Below are 19,836 nucleotides of genomic sequence, written 5' to 3'. Positions count from 1 at the left end.
AAAGTCTGAGCTGAGGTGTCTCCCGTGGGGCCGAGGCCCCGCACTGCTCCTGGGTGGCCCAACTTGGGCCAACTCTGTCCCAGACCAGCATTTACAGCTGAAAGAATTACCCCTGATCCCCTGGCCCAGCCCACCACGAACACTCTCCTAGCATCTCTCAGGAGCCAAATTACCCATGTTCAGACCCCGTGGGCTGCAGGGGCTGCCCGCCCGCCCACCCACTCACCTCAGAGCAGCCTCTGCCCCAAACGCATGTGGTAATCAACTCCCGGAACCTTGGGAAGATCCAAATACAGTAGCATATAATCATGGAGCCCAAAATAGCCATGCCAGGGAGGCCATCTGCCACCTCGTGCATCCCTGGGGACCCCTTGGCTGGGCCCTACAGCACAGCTGGGCCTTAGGGCCCTCTGGCTCGCAGGCACGATGGGTGGTGCCAACAGGGTTCACAAGATCACCTGCACAGCTTGCAGGCAGATTTTGAAGGGGGCTTTTCCACAGCAGACTGGGCATCTTTAGGACGAGGCCTTAGATCAGAGCACCCCAGACCTCGGCCTTGTTGCCCTTGTTGCTCCCTTCTCCAACCAGCTCTGGGCCTCACTTGGCCAGATGCCCCCATGGTAGGCACAGCTGGCTCAGGGCTACTGCCCACTCTAATCCTCCTGTTTTCTTTTTCCTGACTCTAGCCTCAGCTTCTCACCCCCAAGTGCTCTCTCACAGGGTCCAGGCCCACTTTCCCTCCTCCCCTTGTAGTGGGTGAAATGGAGGACCCAGAAGATATACAACTCCCAGAACCTGTAAATGGGACCTTATTTAGAAAACGGGCCCTTGCAAATGTCTTAAGGATCTTGGGGTGAGATGGTCAGGATGATCCAGGTAGACCCTAAATCCAATGATAAATATCCTTATCAGAGACCACAGAGAGACACAAAGAGAAAGAGGAGAAGGCCACGTGAAGGCAGAAGGCAGAGACTGGAGTGATGCAGCCACAAGGAATGCCAGCAGCTGCCGGAAGCTGGAAAAGGCAAAGAAGGACGCACCCCTAGAGCCCTCAGAGGTATCGCAGCCCTGCTAACACCTTGATTTAGAACTTCTGGCCTCAGAACAATGAATGAATGCATTTCAATTGTTTTAAGCCACCCAGTTTTTGATGTTTTGTTAAGGCAGCCCTGGCATACCAATACCACATCCTTTTCTTCTATAACAATGGTCCTTAATTTTCAGTGTGTGTCAGAATCACCTGGAGAGCTTGTTAAGACACAGGTGGCTAGGCCAGGCATGGTGGTTCAAGCCTGTAATCTCAGCACTTTGGGAGGCCAAGGCAGGCGGATCACAAAGTCAGGAGTTTGAGACCATCCTGGCCAGCATGGTGAAACCCCATCTCTACTAAAAATACAAAAAATTATCTGGGCATGGTGGCACGCACCTATAGTCCCAGCTACTTGGGAGGCTGAGGCAGGACAATTGCTTGAACCCGGCAGGTGGAGGTTGCAGTGAGCCGAGATCGTACCACTGCACGCCAGCCTGGGTGACAAAGCAAGAGTCTGTCTCAAAAAAAAAAAAAAAAAAAAAAGACTTTGTTTTTTATTCTCATCGTTAGTCCTTCACCCAAGGACAATTTCCTTGTCGCCGCCCACCCCCACCACGAACCCCATGATGTCTTCCTCCTTTCCTCGGTGCTCAAGAGATCCAAAAAAATGACTCCTTGAGAAAAATCCCCAATTTCATGCACAACAGGCTCCTTCTCTTGGAATCACCCAGGCCTCCCACTTGGGCCCTCTTGGAGATTTGCTTCCAGGAGGCAGTGAGTGGTAAGGTCAGTCATGGTTGGGCTCTTCTCCCGACACCACAAGAACATCCTTAGCTCCATCCCAGCTTTATCTCTAACCCACTGAGGAATCTCAGGAAAGTCACCTCCTGCTCTACACCTCCCCTGCAGGTCTGCTATAAAATGGGGCTATAACTGCATTGCTACTCCTCACAAGGGAAGATAGAAGAGCCATTTCTGGTGAAAAGCTCCTAGAAATGTCTTAATGCTCTTCATAAGAAGATGGTTATTAGGCATGACCAGCCTCAGGTGCTCTCTTGTGGACTCTTTGGGGGTGCTGATCAAGGCCAAGGGTCTCAGGGCTCAATGCTGATACCACAGTGTTCACATCCCCTACCTCCCCAGGCAGCCAGAACCATCCCCTCAACCCAGGCTCCCGTTAACTCTAGAATACCTAGGGTAATGATAGAAATAGGGCAATCCAGGAGCCCCAGGCACGCCCCAGCAGAGCTCACAACCCAAGGTCAGCTCTGAGAGCAGGTGCCCTGGAAATACTGTGGTTCCCAAGCCCCACTGATGGGCAACTTCCCAAGGCTTGTCATCTCATTCAGTCCCCCTCAGAATTGCTTAAGAGGCAGCCCAGCACCACGGTCAAATGCATGGACTCTGGGCCAGGTTGCCTGACTTTTGACCCTGGCTCTGCTATAAGTCACTTTATGGCTCTGTGCCTCAGTTTACTCCTCTATAAAATGGGGATGATAACATATCCAGCAGTAGCCATCCCAGAGGAGTACTGTGAGGATTAAGTGAGAAAATAAATGCAATGGCTTGCACATGGAAAGTGCCATCTAAGTGTTGGTGATTGTTGTTCTCCTGCCCTTGGGCATTAGTCTGGGAGTACCATAGCCCTTTGGAGGGCGATCAGAGGCAAGAGATGAGGGAGGCCTGCTCAGAGGTCCCTTGCTTTTGGTTCTCCCTGGGAACACTGCCAATCCCTCCTAAGACCTCCAGCACTGGACAAAATGGTTCAGCCATTTTCTCCTGGAGCAGCTCAGGTCTTTCCTCCTCATCTCAACTCACAGCATTCCCAGGAGACTGGAAGGGTTCAAAAAAGATACTTTCCATTGCACAGTAAGGGAAACTGAGACCCAGAGAAAGCAAGCACCCAGTAAGCATAAACAATTCAAGAGCAGAGCCAGTAAACCCATTAGGAAGTTCCTGTACCTCTATGCATGACATTCACTTGGGACACCTGTCTGCCAATTATCCCACTGGACCCTCTCATTTTAGAGATAGAGAACCTTGGGCTCAGAGAGAGGAAGTGACTTGCCATGGCCTCGTAGCTAGTTAGTGATAGAGCTAGGACTGAACCTAAGTCTCTGGATCCTAAAGATTATAGCTTTAGGAGATGCATTAAAGGATAGGGGTTAAGAACCTGGTACTTTGGAGGTGGAGCTAAACTAAGTCCCAGCTCTGTTACATCCTAGCTGTGTGACCTCAGGCAAGTTGCTTAACTCCTCTGGGTTTTAGTTGCCTCATCTATAAAATGGGAATAACAGACACTATTTACAGGGCTTTGGGGATTAAATGAGATATATGAATGTGCTTAGCGTATTGAAATGTGCGAAGAGGGAGCCACTCCTCCTTCCCATGTCACCTGAGCCCAGCTGCCTTCCTCAGCCCACAAGCACACCAGCACATCATTTATCCACCCTGGCTTCTCCACCTTTTTCCTGTCAGCAGGCAACCAATTTGTTTTGGATTGGCTGGCCTGGGCTGAGAGGGTTGGGATAGTTCTGCCTTGGGTTTCAGTTTGGAGTCTGATACTGCTCTTGATGCATTTCTCCAGCTCTAGACAATGTTTGCTAGTTTCATGTGGCTGTCCTTCGCAATTATGCATTTCCCCCCTAGAGTATCCAGGCTTGGGCTGTTTGGCTGTTTTCTCCCATTTGTTCTTGCCACTGTGCTTTTCCAACTCTTCTCCTGGGACCAGCCCGCCGGAGTTCCCCAGGACCCAGACCAGCGCAGCCCCCACTTCTTCTGCTTTGCCATGTTGTCTCCCCCTTGCCCTGCCTCACCCCCACCCAGTTTCTATTTTCCCCCAGGCTCTGCTGGCTTCCCGTGGTTTCTCTTGGCCTTGGCTCAAGCCTGGCATGACATGTCTGGCATGGCCATTCTCCCCCCTCCCACACTGGTCAGGGAGGAAGCAAGTGTATCCAAGGAGGAGGGTATTGTGGAGCTGGGTGCTGCCTGCTCAGGTGCCAAGCCAAACAGTTTGTGCACCACATACAGCTGGGTCCCTGGGCCTAGAATGCCTGACTGGCCCCCATACCCTAGCCCTAGCCCCACTCCTCACTCGCACAAATCTACCTCTTACTGTGCCCCCATCTGGTTCTAGCTGGTAGAAAGGGGACCACAGGACTGAACCTTCCCTGAGGCTCCAGGAATGTCCAAAAGAATTTGCTTAGGTCCCTAAGTGGGCTTGGTGTGATCTGGGAACATATTATCCTAGAAGGGGCATGGTCAGGGGGTGCCCCTGATCCATTGATTTCCAACAGGAAAGACATTTCCATTTGCTGGTACTCCTTGGGAAGCAGGGAGGTTCACCTAATGAGAGCCATCAAAAGGCAGCTTCTTTTGTAGCCTTTGGAGTTCAACAACTGGGTATAGGCCTGCCACGCCCACTCACCAGCTCTGACTTTGGAAGAGGCCCTGAACTTGTCTGCCTCCATTTCTTCATCTGATAACAGAGATGACAATTATTAGAGAGGGGTTTCTGTGAGGAATAAATCAGATAATATATGTAGAACTTCTCATGTAGTTTTAGGGGAGCTTTAGCCCGGCCTTGGACATTAGTCTGGGGGCACAACAGTCCCTTGGAGGAAGGTCAGAGGTATGGAATGATGGATCCCTGCTGGCACACAGGGAAGTCCAAAAAACTGTCATTTTTTTCCACTGTCTCCTTTCAGCCTAGCCACCTGGGCCTGATTTTACTGTCGCTAAGACTGAAGGACCTGAATAAGGTAGAGCAGCACCTTACTGTGGGGCCTGAGGCGATCTCTCCCTGAATCTCCCAATTTCCAAACACTTAGAACATAACACCTACATAAAGAATCTTTGAGCTGGATTATGGACCTCCTCTCTTCCCACCAACACACACACTGATGTCCTGCAGGTCAACTGACCAACTTTCCAGGTTCTCTAGGATACTTGGTCATCCTGCCTGCAGGCACCACAAACTCAACATGTCCCAGAGGGGCCTCAGCATATCCCCTTTCCCTGCACCCTCCCCAGAGCACTCACCTTCTGCGGTTCATTCATTCTTTCATATCTTTTTTTTTTTTTTCTGAGACAGAGTCTTGCTGTGTCGCCCAGGCTGGAATACAGTGGCACAATCTCGGCTCACTGCAACCTCTGCCTCCCAGGTTCAAGTGATTTTCATGCCTCAGCCTCCTAAGTAGCTGGGATAACAGGCACCTGCCACCACGCCCAGCTAATTTTTTGTATTTTTAGTAGAGATGGGGGTTTTGCCATGTTTGCCAGGCTGTTCTTGAACTCCTGAGCTCAGGTGATCCACCTGCCTCAGTCTCTCAAAGGGCACGCCTCTCACAGGCGTGAGCCACTGCGCCCAGCCTACACGTTCTTAATAAGCTCTTACCACGTGCCAGACTCTTGCTGATGGTACACCCTGATGTCAAAGCCCAAGAACTGGGTGTCAGTTGAACTTCTCTCCCTCAGCGCCCACATCCAGTCAGCATTACTACTACTAATGATCATTGTAGAAGTAGCAACAAAAGGTGCTGTTCTAATTCTTTTATGTATATTAAATGATTTCATTCTATCCTGTTGAGATACACAGATACTATTATCACTTCCATTTTACCAATGAAGAAATGGAAACGCAGAGGGTAAGTAGCCTGCCCAGGGTCTTATAGGCAGTAAGTGAGTAAGTGAAGGAGCCGAGAGGTGAACCCAAACAATCCGACTCCAGAGTCTCACTGGAATGACTTCTAGATGTTTCTAGTTTGTCCACTTCTCCTTTCACCACTGCCCCGTCTGTCTCTCCCTTGGCCACTACCATGCTGCCTTGGTTTAGGAGCCTCTTCACTGACTTCCCCACCTTCAGACTGCCCCCTATAACTGCTGCCAAAGTAACTTTTCAAAGACACAAACCCTATCACCACCTTGCTTTCCTGCTAAAAGCCCTCCCATGGCTCCCCGCTGTCTTAAGAATAAAGTCCAGGCCCTGCGCGGTGGCTCACGCCTGTAATCCCAGCACTTTGGGAAGCTGAGGCAGGTGGATCACAAGGTCAGGAGATTGAGACCATCCTGGCTAACATGGTGAAACCCCGTCTCTACTAAAAATACAATCAAATTAGCCAGGCGTGGTGGCGGGCGCCTGTAGTCCCAGCTACTTGGGAGGCTGAGGCAGGGGAATGGCGTGAACCCGGGAGGCGGAGCCTTGCAGTGAGCCGAGATAGCGCCACTGCACTCCAGCCTGGGCAACAGAGTGAGCCTCCGTCTCTAAATAAATAGAATAGAAGAGAAGAGAATAGGAGTCCAAATCCTTAGCAAGGTCCTGCCTACTTTTCAGGTAAGACCACTTCTAACTCCAGATCTTTCCCCACTACTGCCCTTCCCACCAGTCCCCCAACACACACACACACACACACACACACACACACACACACACACACACACACACAGTTCAGCCAGCCAGACTCACTTCCTTCCAAATTCTCTAGAATTTACTTGTTTCTGAAAGATTCTCCCTGGGGCCTGAAAGCTTGAAGGGATGAGTAACTCCTCCCTTCTCAGGCCCAGTCGCAAGGAGCACGGCTACTTGCGCCAGCAGCGTGCACCAGCAATATAGCAGAAGCGGGAAAAGAGGCGGCCGGAAGACACCTACCCCGAAGATCGAGAAAGAGGCCATCCGGGTACCATGTAGCAGTTACGTCAGACTGAGACACCTCCTGTTTACAGGAGACTATAAAATCCCTGCCCTGTCCTCACTTGAGGCTGATGCCATTTTAGGCCTCAGCCCATGTGCCCCCAGGCCTCATTAAAACAGCACCACCTCCTGTTATCTGTTGGCAAGCTCTCAGGATTCCAGACGGTACAAGAACCTTTCAATTCTTTCTTAACTTTGTGCCTTTGCAGCGTGTGCTGTTCCCTCTGTCTGAAACGGCATTCCCCCCTCTTCACCTGATTCATACTAATCTTTCAGGGCTCAACTCTGGTTCTGCCACCTCAAAAAATTTTGTTAAAAAAAAAAGGAGCTGGGCGCCGTGGCTCACGTCTGTAATCGCAGCACTTTGGGAAGCCGAGGCAGGCGAATCACGAGGTCAGGAGTTTGAGACCAGCCTGGCCAATATGGTGAAACCCCGTCTCTACTAAAAATACAAAAATTAGCCAGGCGTGGTGGTGCGCGCCTGTAGTCCCAGCTACTTGGGAGGCTGAGGCAGAAGAATCGCTTGAACCCAGGAGGTAGAGGTTGCAGTGAGCTGAGATTGCACCACTGCACTCCAGTCTGGGCGACAGAGCAAGACTCTGTCTTGAAGAAAAACAAAAAAAAGAAAGGATCAGGGTGGCCACAGTGGCTTACTCCTGTAATCCCAGAACTGTGGGAGGGGAGACCAAGATAGGTGGATTGCTTGGGCTCAGGAATTTGAGACCATCCTGGACAACATGGCAAAACCAAAACCCTGTCTCTACAAAAAAATACAAAAATTAGTTGGGCGTGGTAGTGCACGCCTGTAGTCCCAGCTACTCAGGAGGCTAAGGTGGGAGGGTGGCTTGAGCCTAGGAGGTGGAGGTTGCAGTGAGTTGAGATCAGGCCACTGCACTCCAGCCTGGGTGACAGAGCCAGACCCTTTCTCAAAACAAAAAGCAAACAAAAAAAACCCAAAAAACGGAGGATCAATGACTGGTTAGGTGAATAATCTCACAATAACATCATCATACGTTATAGCTGGGTGAAGTCTTTTTTTTTTTTTTTTTGCAAATCCCCTCACATTGACTATATATTTGATCTTCCCAACACCCTATGAGGCAGGGAAGATAATTATCCCCCCCTTGAAGATGGAGAAACTGAGGTGCAGAGAGGCAAATGATACAGTAGTCAAGATCAGAGCCAGGACTTGAAGCCACATTTTTTGTCACACAGGCCAGTGCTCTTCTTGCAGGATTGCAAAAAGCAAAATCTACTCATCTGCCTTATAATTGGGGGAGTGGGGGACTTGACCTCTGTCCCCTGCCCTGTTATGCCCAGGCAAAGGAGAAAAATGGAGCTGAAAGTGGAAGCTAATGGTCTGGTGCTCCCAGCCACAAGGGCTGCCCACTTCTCAGAGAGTGTAGGGAAAATTGTCTGCATTGCCCAAAAGCTCTATGTCTAGTCTGAAAGCAAGACCTTTAGAAGCCCCAAGAACTCAGAATATGTGATTCACGATTTAAAAAAAAAAAAAGTAAACTTAATTAACAACCTTAAAAGTGTAAAGAAGTCCAGTGAAAGTCTAATTTTTTTCCCTATGAAGTCCTCTTGAGACTGTGGATGAAATGTCAAATTCTTCTCACTCCTCCTCCCTTATTTTTGGATGTCCCTGCTGCGCTGGTGCCCTAGGCAAATGTTTAGTCTGCCCTGCGGGTGGGGAGCGAGCACAGGCTTGCCTGGCCTCTGGTCTTCCGACATTGGCTTCTAGGGGCACACTGGGTTGCCTGGCCCTGTCCAGGGGTAAGGCTGGATGGGAGAGGAGAGGGCTGGGGCCAGACGCCCAGCACTCATTGGGAAGTGGGGGTGGAAGCTGAGAGAGTGCAGGGAGGCAGGTTCTGCCACTGGGGCCGATTGAGCAGCTGAGGATTGCCAGAGACCAGACGCAGAGGCAGAAGGGTAGAGGGCACCCAGGGAAGGAGTAGGAGAGGAAAGCCCTCGCCACAGGTGGGTGTGGCACAGCTGCTAGCCAGGACCCCCCAGCTGGCCCTCTGCATAAGGTGGAATGGGGCCTAAATATCAGACATGGGAAGGAAAGTCACCTTTTCCCACCTCATTTCTCCTTCCACCCAAGGAGAAGTCAGAAGTTGTCTGACTTCCACATCCACAGACTGAACAGCGTCAAAGGCTGAGAATATGAGAGGCCTTTGTCCGGACACACTGCATACCCACTATAACTCAGTTTCCCCCACTAGCTAACTGCTGTGCCCCAATCCTGCCCCCCAACTTTGACTTCTCCCAAAATATCTGTTCACTTTCCCATCGGATGAAGTTGTACCTGATAATTAAGTTAGGTTCATCAAGCATGTATGAGGCACCTACTGTGTTCCAGGCCTTGGGGTGTGCACTATGTGGATGAAGCCCAGCGGCTCCCGCTGGGCTGGGTTACATCACCCTGGAGCACCTGCTCCCGCTTCCACCCTCAGGCTGGGTCTGGCTTCCACCCTCAGGCTGGGTCTGGCTTCCATGATGCCCCTGCTGGACAAGAAGGGAACTACAGGGCTCCTTGGAGAGAGGGATCTATTATGGGTGGCCTGTGAGTCCCTGAGGGCAGTCCCACCCCCAAGTAGAGAAAATGAGTATCTGAGCCTAGCTTCCTTCCCACCCACAACAGAGCCTGGGGCAAAAGCAGGCTAGGTAGAGGAGACAGCCCTTTCCTGATGCTTATTTTGGGCATCAGTCTCCACCCCTAACCCCAGGCTCCAATGGCGGAATGCCAGTCGCCCCAGGACCGCTGCCCTGGTGGCCTCACCTAGGGAGGTCCCATTCCCACAGTCCCCCAGTGGGGCCTGGGAGCCCTCCTTTCCTGAAATACGCATAGGAGTGTACCCATCCACACACTGATGACAACAGAAAACCCCGGAGAAACCAAAGCCAGGAATGGCATGCTGTCTGGAACGTTGTCTGGGAGAGGGGGGCCTGCAGAGGAAAGGGAAAGCTGAGGCAGGGGGCCCTGGGCTGTGACTCAGGCCCCAGGAAGCTGGTGACTCCCAGACCGGCCCTCTAATGACTCACAGCGACTGCAGGCTCGGCAGCTCCCACAGTGCCTCTGCGGGGATTCCTCCCAGCTGGTTGTTCTGCAGCATCCTATGGGGAAAGAGAAAGGGCTTTAAGGACCCACAGGGCATGCAGAACTGGCTTGGGGGTGCTGACTCCTCCCTTGAACCCCCAGCCCCAAGCCAGACCTCTCCTTTTCACCCCAGCCTCAGAGCACCAGAGAGAGTCTGCTCCAGCTCCCCTGCCTTGTTAGTGCAGATTCAGAGGCTGCTGAGGTCCCTGGGGGGTGTACATGGGGCAGAGAGGCCCAGTGTCCAGGGAGAACATCTCAGAAGGGACCCTAGGATGAGGCAAGGGTGAAGAAGACCATGGAGAGGAAGGAGAGAAGGCATTCTGAAGTCAGAGTACTTGGGACTCTGTTAAAGTTTGGTCAGTAAGGATGTGGGAAAACGTAGGTTGTCAGTTTCCCTGTCTATTCATCTGAAAGGCTAAAAGTTTCTTTGTGGAAGGGGAGGATGTAGATTAGTGTAAGGCTGCCCGTAGGGTGTCAGGTCCCGAGGCAAATATAGTTTTTTGAGCCTTTGTCTATAGGAACAATTCAAAGAACCCCAGATGAATGTATCTGCACTATTCTCATGGCCCAGTCTCACCTAATCCCTCAAAGAAGTGCTGTGCCAGCCAGTGAAAATGATCTGCTCACTAGCTGCCCTGTGGGAACCAGGACCCAAGCCCCAAAACCCCACAATGACCCTCCAGGTCTTTATATCCAGAAATGAGAAGGAGAGCACACAGCGAGTTCATGGAAGAGCTGGGGAAGCAGGAAAGGAGAAAGTTGCTGACTGCCCTGGGCACAGTGAGTAAGCCCTACCCCAGAAGACTCAACCACCCCTTTATGGTGTATCCACCCATCTTTCAGAGGGGGAAGCCTATACTATACTTTAAGGAAGCCCAAGAGACACAGGTTTGAATTCCAACCCTGAAGCAAAACTCTGTAACTGGAAAGGCCCCTCTGGCACTTGGTGGAGCCTGGATTGAAGGGGCCACTGGAGGCCAGCAGACCTTCAGGAACACAGAGTTTGCATGGAAAGAGGCTGAGGTCCACAATCATTCAGGTAATTCCACGCTTCAGGAAGAGTAGCCCATTTTCTGGTCCTTCAGTTTAATAATAGCAATGGCTACTGTGCCAGGTCCTGGACTTAGGACTTGTATTAATTCAAAATTACCCTTGTTACAACTCCAACAGATAGGAATTATTATCATCCTCATGCTGAGGGTGCATACAACTGATAAGTGACAGAGCTGGGCTTTGAACCCAGAGGGTTTTGGGTCCAGAGTCTAGACACTTAACCATTACACCACAGCATCTATCATAGTGGTGGGATACAGCAACAGCTAGAAAATGCTGAACAGTAAGATGATGAGCCTGAGTCGTTATCCATGCCTCCTATGTGATGTCCTGGTCAGAGTCACATGTCATCTCTCTTAAACTCGTCTTACGGGTAGGTGAAAATCTCAAATATGAACCCAGTCTCAGCATCAGAAGAACAAAAGAATGCTGAGCTCACTGTGGGAATGGGTGGGGATAGGAGGAGCCCTTCATAGAGGCAAGGCTACAGGAGGGACAACAAAGAACAAAGACAGACTTTGGGGACCCCTGAGACTGGGTTCCTCCTTGCCACCCCAGAGGGTGGGGAAGGGGCAAGGGCCACACAGGGGAAGGGCCTGGCTGCAGGAAGGGGCAGAGCCCAGGGCTGTGAGCACCTGGAGGGCTCAGCCTCTTTCCATGCAAACTCTGTGTTCCTGAAGGTCTGCTGGCCTCCAGTGGCCCCTTCAATCCAGGCTCCACCAAGTGCCAGAGGGGCCTTTCCGGTTACAGAGTTTTGCTTCAGGGTTGGAATTCAAACCTGTGTCTCTTGGGCTTCCTTAAAGTATAGTTGTCACAGGTGCAGACTCGGAAGTCAGACAGCCCTGATCCACATCCTAACTCTGTTGCTTCCAGCTGTGTGATAGTGTGCAAGCTACTTAAGCACCGTGGGCCTTAGTTTTCTCATCTATAAGTTGGGGATGATACTGACCTCATGCACTGATTGTGTGGATCAAATAAAATCACCCCTGTAAAGCACTCAATGGCAGTGTCTCACACAGAGGACAAGTTCAATAGCACATTCACTGATACTATCAATTATCATGATTAGTATCTGGTCTCAGTGTTACCACTTACTGCATGACTTGAGTAAGTCACTTCCTGTCCACTCTCTGGACCTTGATTCCTTCATCTTTCAAAGGAATAGGCTGCCAGAAGGTGCATAAAGCCTCACTCAGTGGTGACATTCCATCCAGGACATTTCCTGCCCTCTGCCCTGCTTAGTGTTTCTACCCTCCCAGCCATCCTGACTTCTTTCATCTAAAGGATAGGCCTTCACTTCCCATCTCAGGGGCCTACCTTGATTCTCGTGCAGAAGCCTGAGGGTGCTTGGAGCAAGAATACAAGAGAAATGATGGCTGAGAAAGCAGGGGGTCACAGGCTGCTCATGCCTCTTCACAGGCCCCACTCCTCCAGGGGCCCAGGAGGCTACATCTGGTCACTGTACAGGTGAGCCTGAGCTCCAAGAGGCCTCTTAATGCATCTCTACCTACATCACCTCCTAAGATTCCTCCATCCTTTCCTTTGTCAAATCCCAGAGAGACATCTAGAAAGATCTTTAAGGTTTCTGAATTGTACCTCCTACCAATGCAGACACTGCAACATCTTCTCAGGGCACTTAATTTTCCTTCTAGTGCCAGGGAACTCATTGTCCCCCAGACAACTCATCCCATGCCAGACAGTCTGATCATCAGAAAGTCCTTTTATTCATGGAATCAACACCCATCAAGCTAGAGGTCAGCATGGCAGTCGGCTTTGGCCCTGACCCATTTCCCTTGATGTTCCTGGTCTCACTTGCCAGCCATCATTCTTTTATTGAACTACAACTGGGTTATAAAGCTTGGAAGGAAACAGCCCTTTGTTTTCCAAGATGAGGAGGCGAAGGCTCACAGAGGGAAAGTAACTTACCCTAAGTTACAAAGCAAATTAATGGCAGAATCAGGACTAGGATTCAAGTCCTGTCTCTCAGGCCAATGCTTGTATGATGACATTTTCCTACTTCTCTTTCTAGCCCTGGTTCTATATGGAGATGCAGTCTATCTAATCCAGTGATTCTTAGCCCTGGTTGTACATCAGAATCAACAGACAAGGTTTTAACATTTTTTTTTTTTTTGTAGAGATGAGGTCTTGATTTGTTGCTCAGGCTAGTCTCAAACTCCTGGGTTCAAGCGATCCTCCTGCCTCAGCCCTCCAAAGCACTGGGATTACAGGCATGAGCCGCTGCACCTGACCTCTGGGATGATTTTTAAAATCCCAATGCCCAGGTCACACTGAAGCCCAGTTAAATCTCTGGGGCAAAGTCTCTGGGGAAGGAATATGAGGCATCACTAGTTTTGCAAGCTCCCAGCTGACTCTAACATGCAGCCATTGGTCCAGTAGAAGTCTAGTCCTCAGCACTCCTCCCCTCCTCACACATGTGAAGCATCTCTCTGGCCAGAGAGGCATTTGGGGGCAGGAACCATGAGTGTCATGTCCAAAAGGTATAAAAGGGGTGATCCACCAGTGGTTTCCAAAGGCTTCTTTAGTTCTGTAGAAGTGCATGGGGGTTATACGACGGGTAGGTAAGATACAGCCTGGAGTGTACCACCCTCTTCACTCGCTTTAACCAGAGACCTCCTTCATCTGTTTTATGTATTGAGACATCGACACAAAATCCTTTTTTTTTTTTTTTTTTTTGAGACGGAGTTTTGCTCTTGTTGCCCAGGCTGGAGTGCAATGGCGCAACTCTCAGGGAGGTTGCTCACTGTAACCTCCACCTCCCGGGCTCAAGTGATTCTCCTGCCTCAGCCTCCTAAGTAGCTGGAATTACAGGCATGTGCCACCACGCCCTGCTAATTTTGTATTTCTAGTAGAGATGCAGTTTCACCATGTTGGTCAGACTGGTCTTGAACTTCTGACCCCAGGTAATCCACCTGTCTTGACCTCCCAAAGTGCTGGGATTACAAGCATGAGCCACTGCGCCCAGCCCACAAAATGCTTTTGATTTTAAGTTTCCTTTTTAAAAAAAAAAATCACGTAAAGGGGTAACGTGTTGATGTTGTAACAAGGTCCAAGCGTGGCACATCTCACTCATGAGGGTGAACACTGATCATCACGTGTATGAAATACAAAGAATCTATTTTAAGTTTCCACAGCTAAAAATGTTGGAAATTTTATTCTGACTCCTCCACTTTAAAAGGTGAGGAAACGGAGGCTCAGAGAGAGGAAATCTGAAATCCTCCTTAACACCTGTTCTGGGGTCTGATGAGGCTCTGAGTCTGACCTCAAGGCTTGTGACTGCACATGAGATCCACTTCCTGTCCTCCAGTCCCTTGAAAGACTGCTTCATGTACAGGGATGACTTAGAGGGGGCAGCCTTCTCCCCCGAACCAGGTTGGTGAGGCCCGGACAGAGCCCAGCACTCCCAAATGACCAGCATGTCCCTTCATGGGTCAGCTCAATTCAGTTCATCAACACTAATGGAGCCCAGACTCAGCCAGGCATGGTCACCGCCTAGCCAGGCGGAGAGTAAACACAGTTATTGTCAAATGAAGACGGCTCCATACAGGGTGAAAAGGGCTACACTAGAGGTCAGTTCAGGGAGATTTCCTCCAGGATGGGTCCCAGAGATGCTAACTCCCAACCACTCCTCTATGGCCTGGAGCCAGGGTTTCATGTGGGATGAACCCCAGCTCAGGAAGCAGGAGCTGCCTTCTAAGAGCCTTCATCTTTATCAAGATGGCATGGGCTAAAAATCCACAGTCACAGACTTATAGGGTTTTGGGGCTCAATCCAGGAGCAAGGCACCTGGGAAAATCTCCTGCCCAGTCTCTTGAGGGCAGGACGGGAGGCAGGTCCTCAGACTGTTACCCCAGTTTCCCAGATCTGGGCCTGGTGAGAAGCAAATGAGGCCCAGCAGGAATCTTTCTAGATGCCAGGCCATCATATGTCAGGCCAATCTGGCATAAGGAGGGAGGAGCTTGTCTTCAGAGGTGGGAAGATGACCAAGTCTCAGGCCTCACCCAGCTCCCTGGGAGGGCAGCTCTGGGGAAAGAAACCTGTGATGGAGACAAGACAGGAAACTTTTGAGATAAAGACTGGAGAAGTCTGACACACACACGCACACACACATCCCCACACCCTTAGGCCGCAGGTCAAGATGCAGGAGCTCTGGCCAAAGCTGCCCCTATGTAAAAACAGGTAGGACAGGAGCCCCCAGAGGCTCAGGCATTTTCCCACATGCCTAGGGCAGAGGAAACTGTGGCTTCCCTTAGCACAGCTCCAGTGCTGAGCCAGGATGGTGAGACTAGTAATGGTTAAGACTAGCGTCTGGACCTTGCCAGCTCTACAGGACAGAGATAGCAGTGTGAGACTGAAAATTCCCTGCAGGGGCTGACTCTCTTGATCTGAGCCTGGCCAGAGCCTATGGGTTGAAGACTTAGAGAGCTCGCAGAGGAAGAAGAAGATCTTAAGAGTAATATTTCCAGGGGGATTGGGTGGGGGTGCGGGGGGGTGGGAAAGACTTATGAGAGAGAGGGGCTTCTGTCACAGTCATTTAAGAAAGGATCAGAGAGGGAATCTTCTTTATTTAATCCTTTGCCTCGGGAGAGAAGGACCAAGGCAGAGTGTCCCACAGGGAGAGCCCGGCCTCTGAAATAAGAAGAGTCCACTCAGATAAGGGTCCCAGGCCCAGAGAAGACTGGGGAGCAGCTAAGGTGACCGTCTCCTGGTACAAAAAATAGGTTATCATTATCACAGTGCCACTGCTCTATTTTTCTTGCAGCTCTGAAAAGAAAGCAATGGAAGGAACTACAAGGGAAATTGACATCAGACATCAGAGAGTAATTCATGCCTAGGATGCAGATGGAATCTTCTGCTTTGAAGCATGTAAGAGGATAATTCCCCAAGACCACCCAACCCATCCCTAAGGTAGAGAGGTTCTGTAGGCCAAGGACTGACACAAAGGCTTTGGGGGACCAGGTGATCTTTGAGGATGGGGCAAAATGAGGCTCAATGGCAAAGTGGGGAGTGGACAGCCTGGCTCTCCTCAGCTCCCACTCAACTCCTGCCTACAACCTCCCCCTGCTGCCCTACTCACTGAGCCAAAGGTGCCATTTGCAGAAAGGGGGGCGGGAGGCCTGTGGTTTCTCTGAAGCTTTGATTTATTGCCTAATGCAGGCAAAGAAGAAAGAGGAGGCTCATCTCTAAGCCGGAGTCTTAGGAATGGGACGTGAGTCTCACATCTTCTGAAGGCCCAGTAAACAGAGCCCTGCTCTCTAATCCAGACTGCAGGTCTGAGCCTGTCACTGGGCACAGACACACCACCAAGTAGGCCGCCTGCACTGTGTGTCTGTTTCAGAACGCCTCCCCTGTTCCCCAGGGCAGAGATGTTTATGGGGAGAGAGACACAGAGAGGAGACAGGAAGAAGCAGAACTGAGAGGCAGGGAATAGTGGGGCAGGGAGAGGGACAGCAAGGTCTGAGACAGAGAAGGAGAAGGGGGAGACAAGGAGACTGAGGCTGGTGACAACAGGAGAGACCCAAGGACAGAGCAGAGATTAAGGGAAGGATAGAGACCAGAGAGCCTTGGGAGTCAAAGATTCATAGACAGAGGGGCCAGAGACCAACAACACAGGGAAAGGAGAAAGTGCTTAGATGTGGAGTGTTGACCTTGACCAGCTAGAAGCCTGGAGCTCATGGGCCAGGCAGGGTAGGACCACCACTAACCCATCAGCAACTCTGAGTGCATTTTTAAAAGATATCCCTTTCTGGGTGAATACAGCCCCAAGCCAGGGCACAGGACTGGGATTCAGCCCCTTCTCACTTCCTTAACCAGATGGTCTGGTGCAATGAACAACCTGCTCAACTGTACAAAGGAGATCTGCAAGTCAAGTCAGGGGTAAGGGAGTAGCAGAGTTGGGAATGACTCACCACTTTAGGGAAGCCCCAAATGCTCATTCTATTGCTCCAACATCATTCCCCAATATCCTCCTTTTCTTCCCAAACCAGACCCTGTGGCAACGCACCCTCCCTGGGAAGCTTTCCTGTCTACCTTCAGTCCCTATGTATCTGCTTCCTCCCAATTCCTCTTACCCTCACTCATCATAAGAATATGAGGAGGCTTGGGGAGGACAGTCTTAGTTGGAACAAAGTGAGTCATGAGTCGGGATGGGAGGAGATTATGTCTCAGCCTTCCTTTCCCTGAAATGGGCAATCAGTTTGATGGCAAGTGGAAGCCAGGTGAAATAACAAAAGGTCCTCTCCAACTCTCACTTACCTTTTGCTTCAAAGGGAATAGGCAAAGGAGGAGCAGGGAGGAAGCAACCTGAAGACTGGAGGAGGGAATATGTTTACAGCCAGAATGGAAACTCAGTGCTACAGCCACAGAGACTAAGGTTGGGTTGCAAGGAGAAGAAGAGCCAAAGAAAAGTCACCTGAATTTCCCCTCTCCAGAAACAGTCTTATCCCTTTCTTGGGCTAGAGGTCATGGGGAGAGACCTGTGGGTCTGTAACTGAACTCAGCCCCACAAAGACCTATGTTGATGGTCATTATACACTTTATTTTTGTTTAATGTTTCACTTCATTTTAGTGTGGCTGAATGTAGCAGGTACAGTTAAATGTTTGTTGACAAATCATAAAGTTTGTTACAGACAAGGTGAAGCAAAGAAATGGAAATAACAACTGAAACTGAAAGTGAAGATAAGGAAATAATAAGCAAGGCAGTGTTAAATCAAGACCTGGGTTCTGAAACTTTGATTTGCTCACAATTCTCAGTGCTGCAGCTTTATGTAAAATTAGGTGTACCTATACTTACAGGATTTTCAGGCTGTAGAGACCAGAGAATGCTTGTCCTGGGATGTGTGAGAGATGGTTCCCAGAGAGACGCCTGGAAATCAGAGACAATGGTCAACGATGTTGGCAGGTAACCCAAGGAGGTGGTGACATCCATAAGTCAGTGTCTTGGGATAGGGGAAGGGAGGGCGGTGGTAAGAACTACCATTTATTGAGATCTACAATGTGTTTAATACTTCACATGCATTGCCTCAGTTCTCACAATAATCCTGTAAAGTGCCTATTATTTTCCCCAAATTTCAGGTGAGCAAACTGAGGCTAGGAGAAGCCAACCACATCCCCTAGGGGTCACAGAACCAGTCCATGGCAGAGCCTGGTGTTCTCACCCAGACCTGACTAACTTCAAGGCTCACGGCCACAGTTTTCCCTCATCCTGTTCTGTACTAACCTGGATTAACCACCACCTGCTCTCAACTGTTGGACTGCATCATACGGTGTCATCAGTGGAGGGATGAGTACCAGGGGGTGTGTCTGTGTCTCTCCAGGCCCTAAACTACACAGCTAACCCTCGCTAATCCAGGAGGGTTAGGAAACGGGGTGTTGTAATTCATCTAAGATTCTGGTCTAATTAAGCATTTCCACGTCTGTCAGGGGCAATCACCAGTTCTAAAAGGAGCAAATGCAATGAAATACACTCAATGCTGAAACCTGACTGAGCAGAGTTTAATTGTGGATGAAGGCACTGCCTGATCTCCAAAGTCCCCAGGGATATTATTATGTGCATCAGTTGCTACCAAGAGGTTTGTAGATGTGGAGACTATGCTGGCATACCTCAGAAGCTATTTTTAAAACATAATAATAAAAGTCTCTTTATTTGACATTTATTGTTTAAAAAAAAAACTGTGTGGAAAGGCATCGTGACATCTGAGGTCTCCTAGCTTGGGTTCTGTAGGTGGGTATTTGCCGTGGAAAGGTCCTTTAGGTGGAGCCTCTAAAATGGGTCCTGACCTCCCACGACGTGAGAGGTTTGCCTGAGCTCCTTGGCCTTTGCTCTTGCTTTGCATTCCTACCTAAGCTAGGTCATCTCCCCCTCAAAAGGCCCCTCCACTGCCTCTTACCCTGTCCATCTCCTTCGAAAACTGGTTTAATCTTCCTCCTCCAGGAAGGCTTTCCTGCCCACCGGCCAGACCGACCCTGACCACTTCCTTACACAGAATGCCCTGGATGCCTGAGCCAACAGCTGCCACATTCTCCTGCTAACTTGCTGGCCACACTACTCTTCAGCCTCACCTGGACCTGGGGGTGGCAGGAAGGCTTTTATCTTGTTTTCTCCCAGAGCACCTTGAGCTTGCCTGTCTACCAGAGGGGGTTCAACAGGTACTTGGTCTGGAGACCAAGCCATGGCCCTAGGGATCAAAACTCCAACAGGGGCAGGTTGGTTGCATCCTTGGGGAGCACTGTCTAGGGTCAAGGTGGGGAGGTCTGTTAGGGGAGTAGTGGGGCCAGGGTAGAGGTGAAATTGTGAATGCTTTCAGGGCCAGGAACTCACAATTTGTGAAGTTTCTTTGTTTATTTTTGTTTGTTTGTTTGTTTAAATTCTAAAAGAGTTAGACAAATTCTGAAAGAGCTGTAATACTCAGTTTGAGAAGTTTAAGCAAAATTTCTAGAGCCCCAAGGATCTATGTGGTGTGAAAATAAGAATAAACAGGGCTGGGAGGTGTTGGAAATATAGAGCTAGGATGAAAGGAAGGATTGGGACAGAATGACCTGGCTTCCCAGAGCAGGCAGTCAGTCACTCTAACCCAGGAGATGGTTTACTTATGAGCCCCCCTCACATATAAGGCCAGATTTAAGAATCTCAACCTGAGAGTGACCACTGTGGGCAAGGATTCATCAGGGAGGACTTTGTTGAGGAAATGGACCTTTACTGTAAGGGAGAGTCTAAGAAGTGGATCCTTTAGGCCATGGGGAACTACAGAAGGCTTTTGAACTGGTGAGATGCATCCTGAAGGTGTGCAGAGTAATTTAGAATGGAACGAGGACATCTGTCTGTTTGGAGGCTGGTTCAGCCCCCAGGATGTGAGGGGACATCTGGGGCAGTAGCAGTGGGACTAGAGAAACGGGGTGGAGGTGAGAGACATCCCAGAGAAGAACCACCAGGTCTTGGGG

General features: G+C 50.1%; 1 protein-coding gene across 3 annotated transcripts in view; it reads right to left on the bottom strand.

The window, feature by feature from the left end:
- Nucleotides 1-19,836, bottom strand: part of LGR6 (leucine rich repeat containing G protein-coupled receptor 6) — a 124,215-nt gene that overhangs the window by 72,789 nt on the left and 31,590 nt on the right. For 2 of the 3 annotated variants that reach the window (XM_017896505.1, XM_017896506.1), the window contains exons 3-4: nt 17,690-17,761; nt 9,771-9,842 (exon numbers count right to left, since the gene is read on the bottom strand). In XM_017896505.1, the coding sequence (XP_017751994.1) occupies nt 9,771-9,842; nt 17,690-17,761 (144 nt within the window). Of the gene's footprint in view, nt 1-6,677; nt 6,710-9,770; nt 9,843-17,689; nt 17,762-19,836 lie in introns of those variants that run through there. The other variant, XM_017896507.1, reaches the window with a different exon arrangement.

This window comes from Rhinopithecus bieti, unplaced genomic scaffold (genome assembly GCF_001698545.2).
Source record: "Rhinopithecus bieti isolate Rb0 unplaced genomic scaffold, ASM169854v2 scaffold_24392, whole genome shotgun sequence".
NCBI classification, from domain to species: Eukaryota; Metazoa; Chordata; class Mammalia; order Primates; family Cercopithecidae; genus Rhinopithecus; species Rhinopithecus bieti.
The sequence above is the reverse complement of the archived record's forward strand: the minus strand, read 5'-3'. Positions and strand labels throughout refer to the sequence as shown.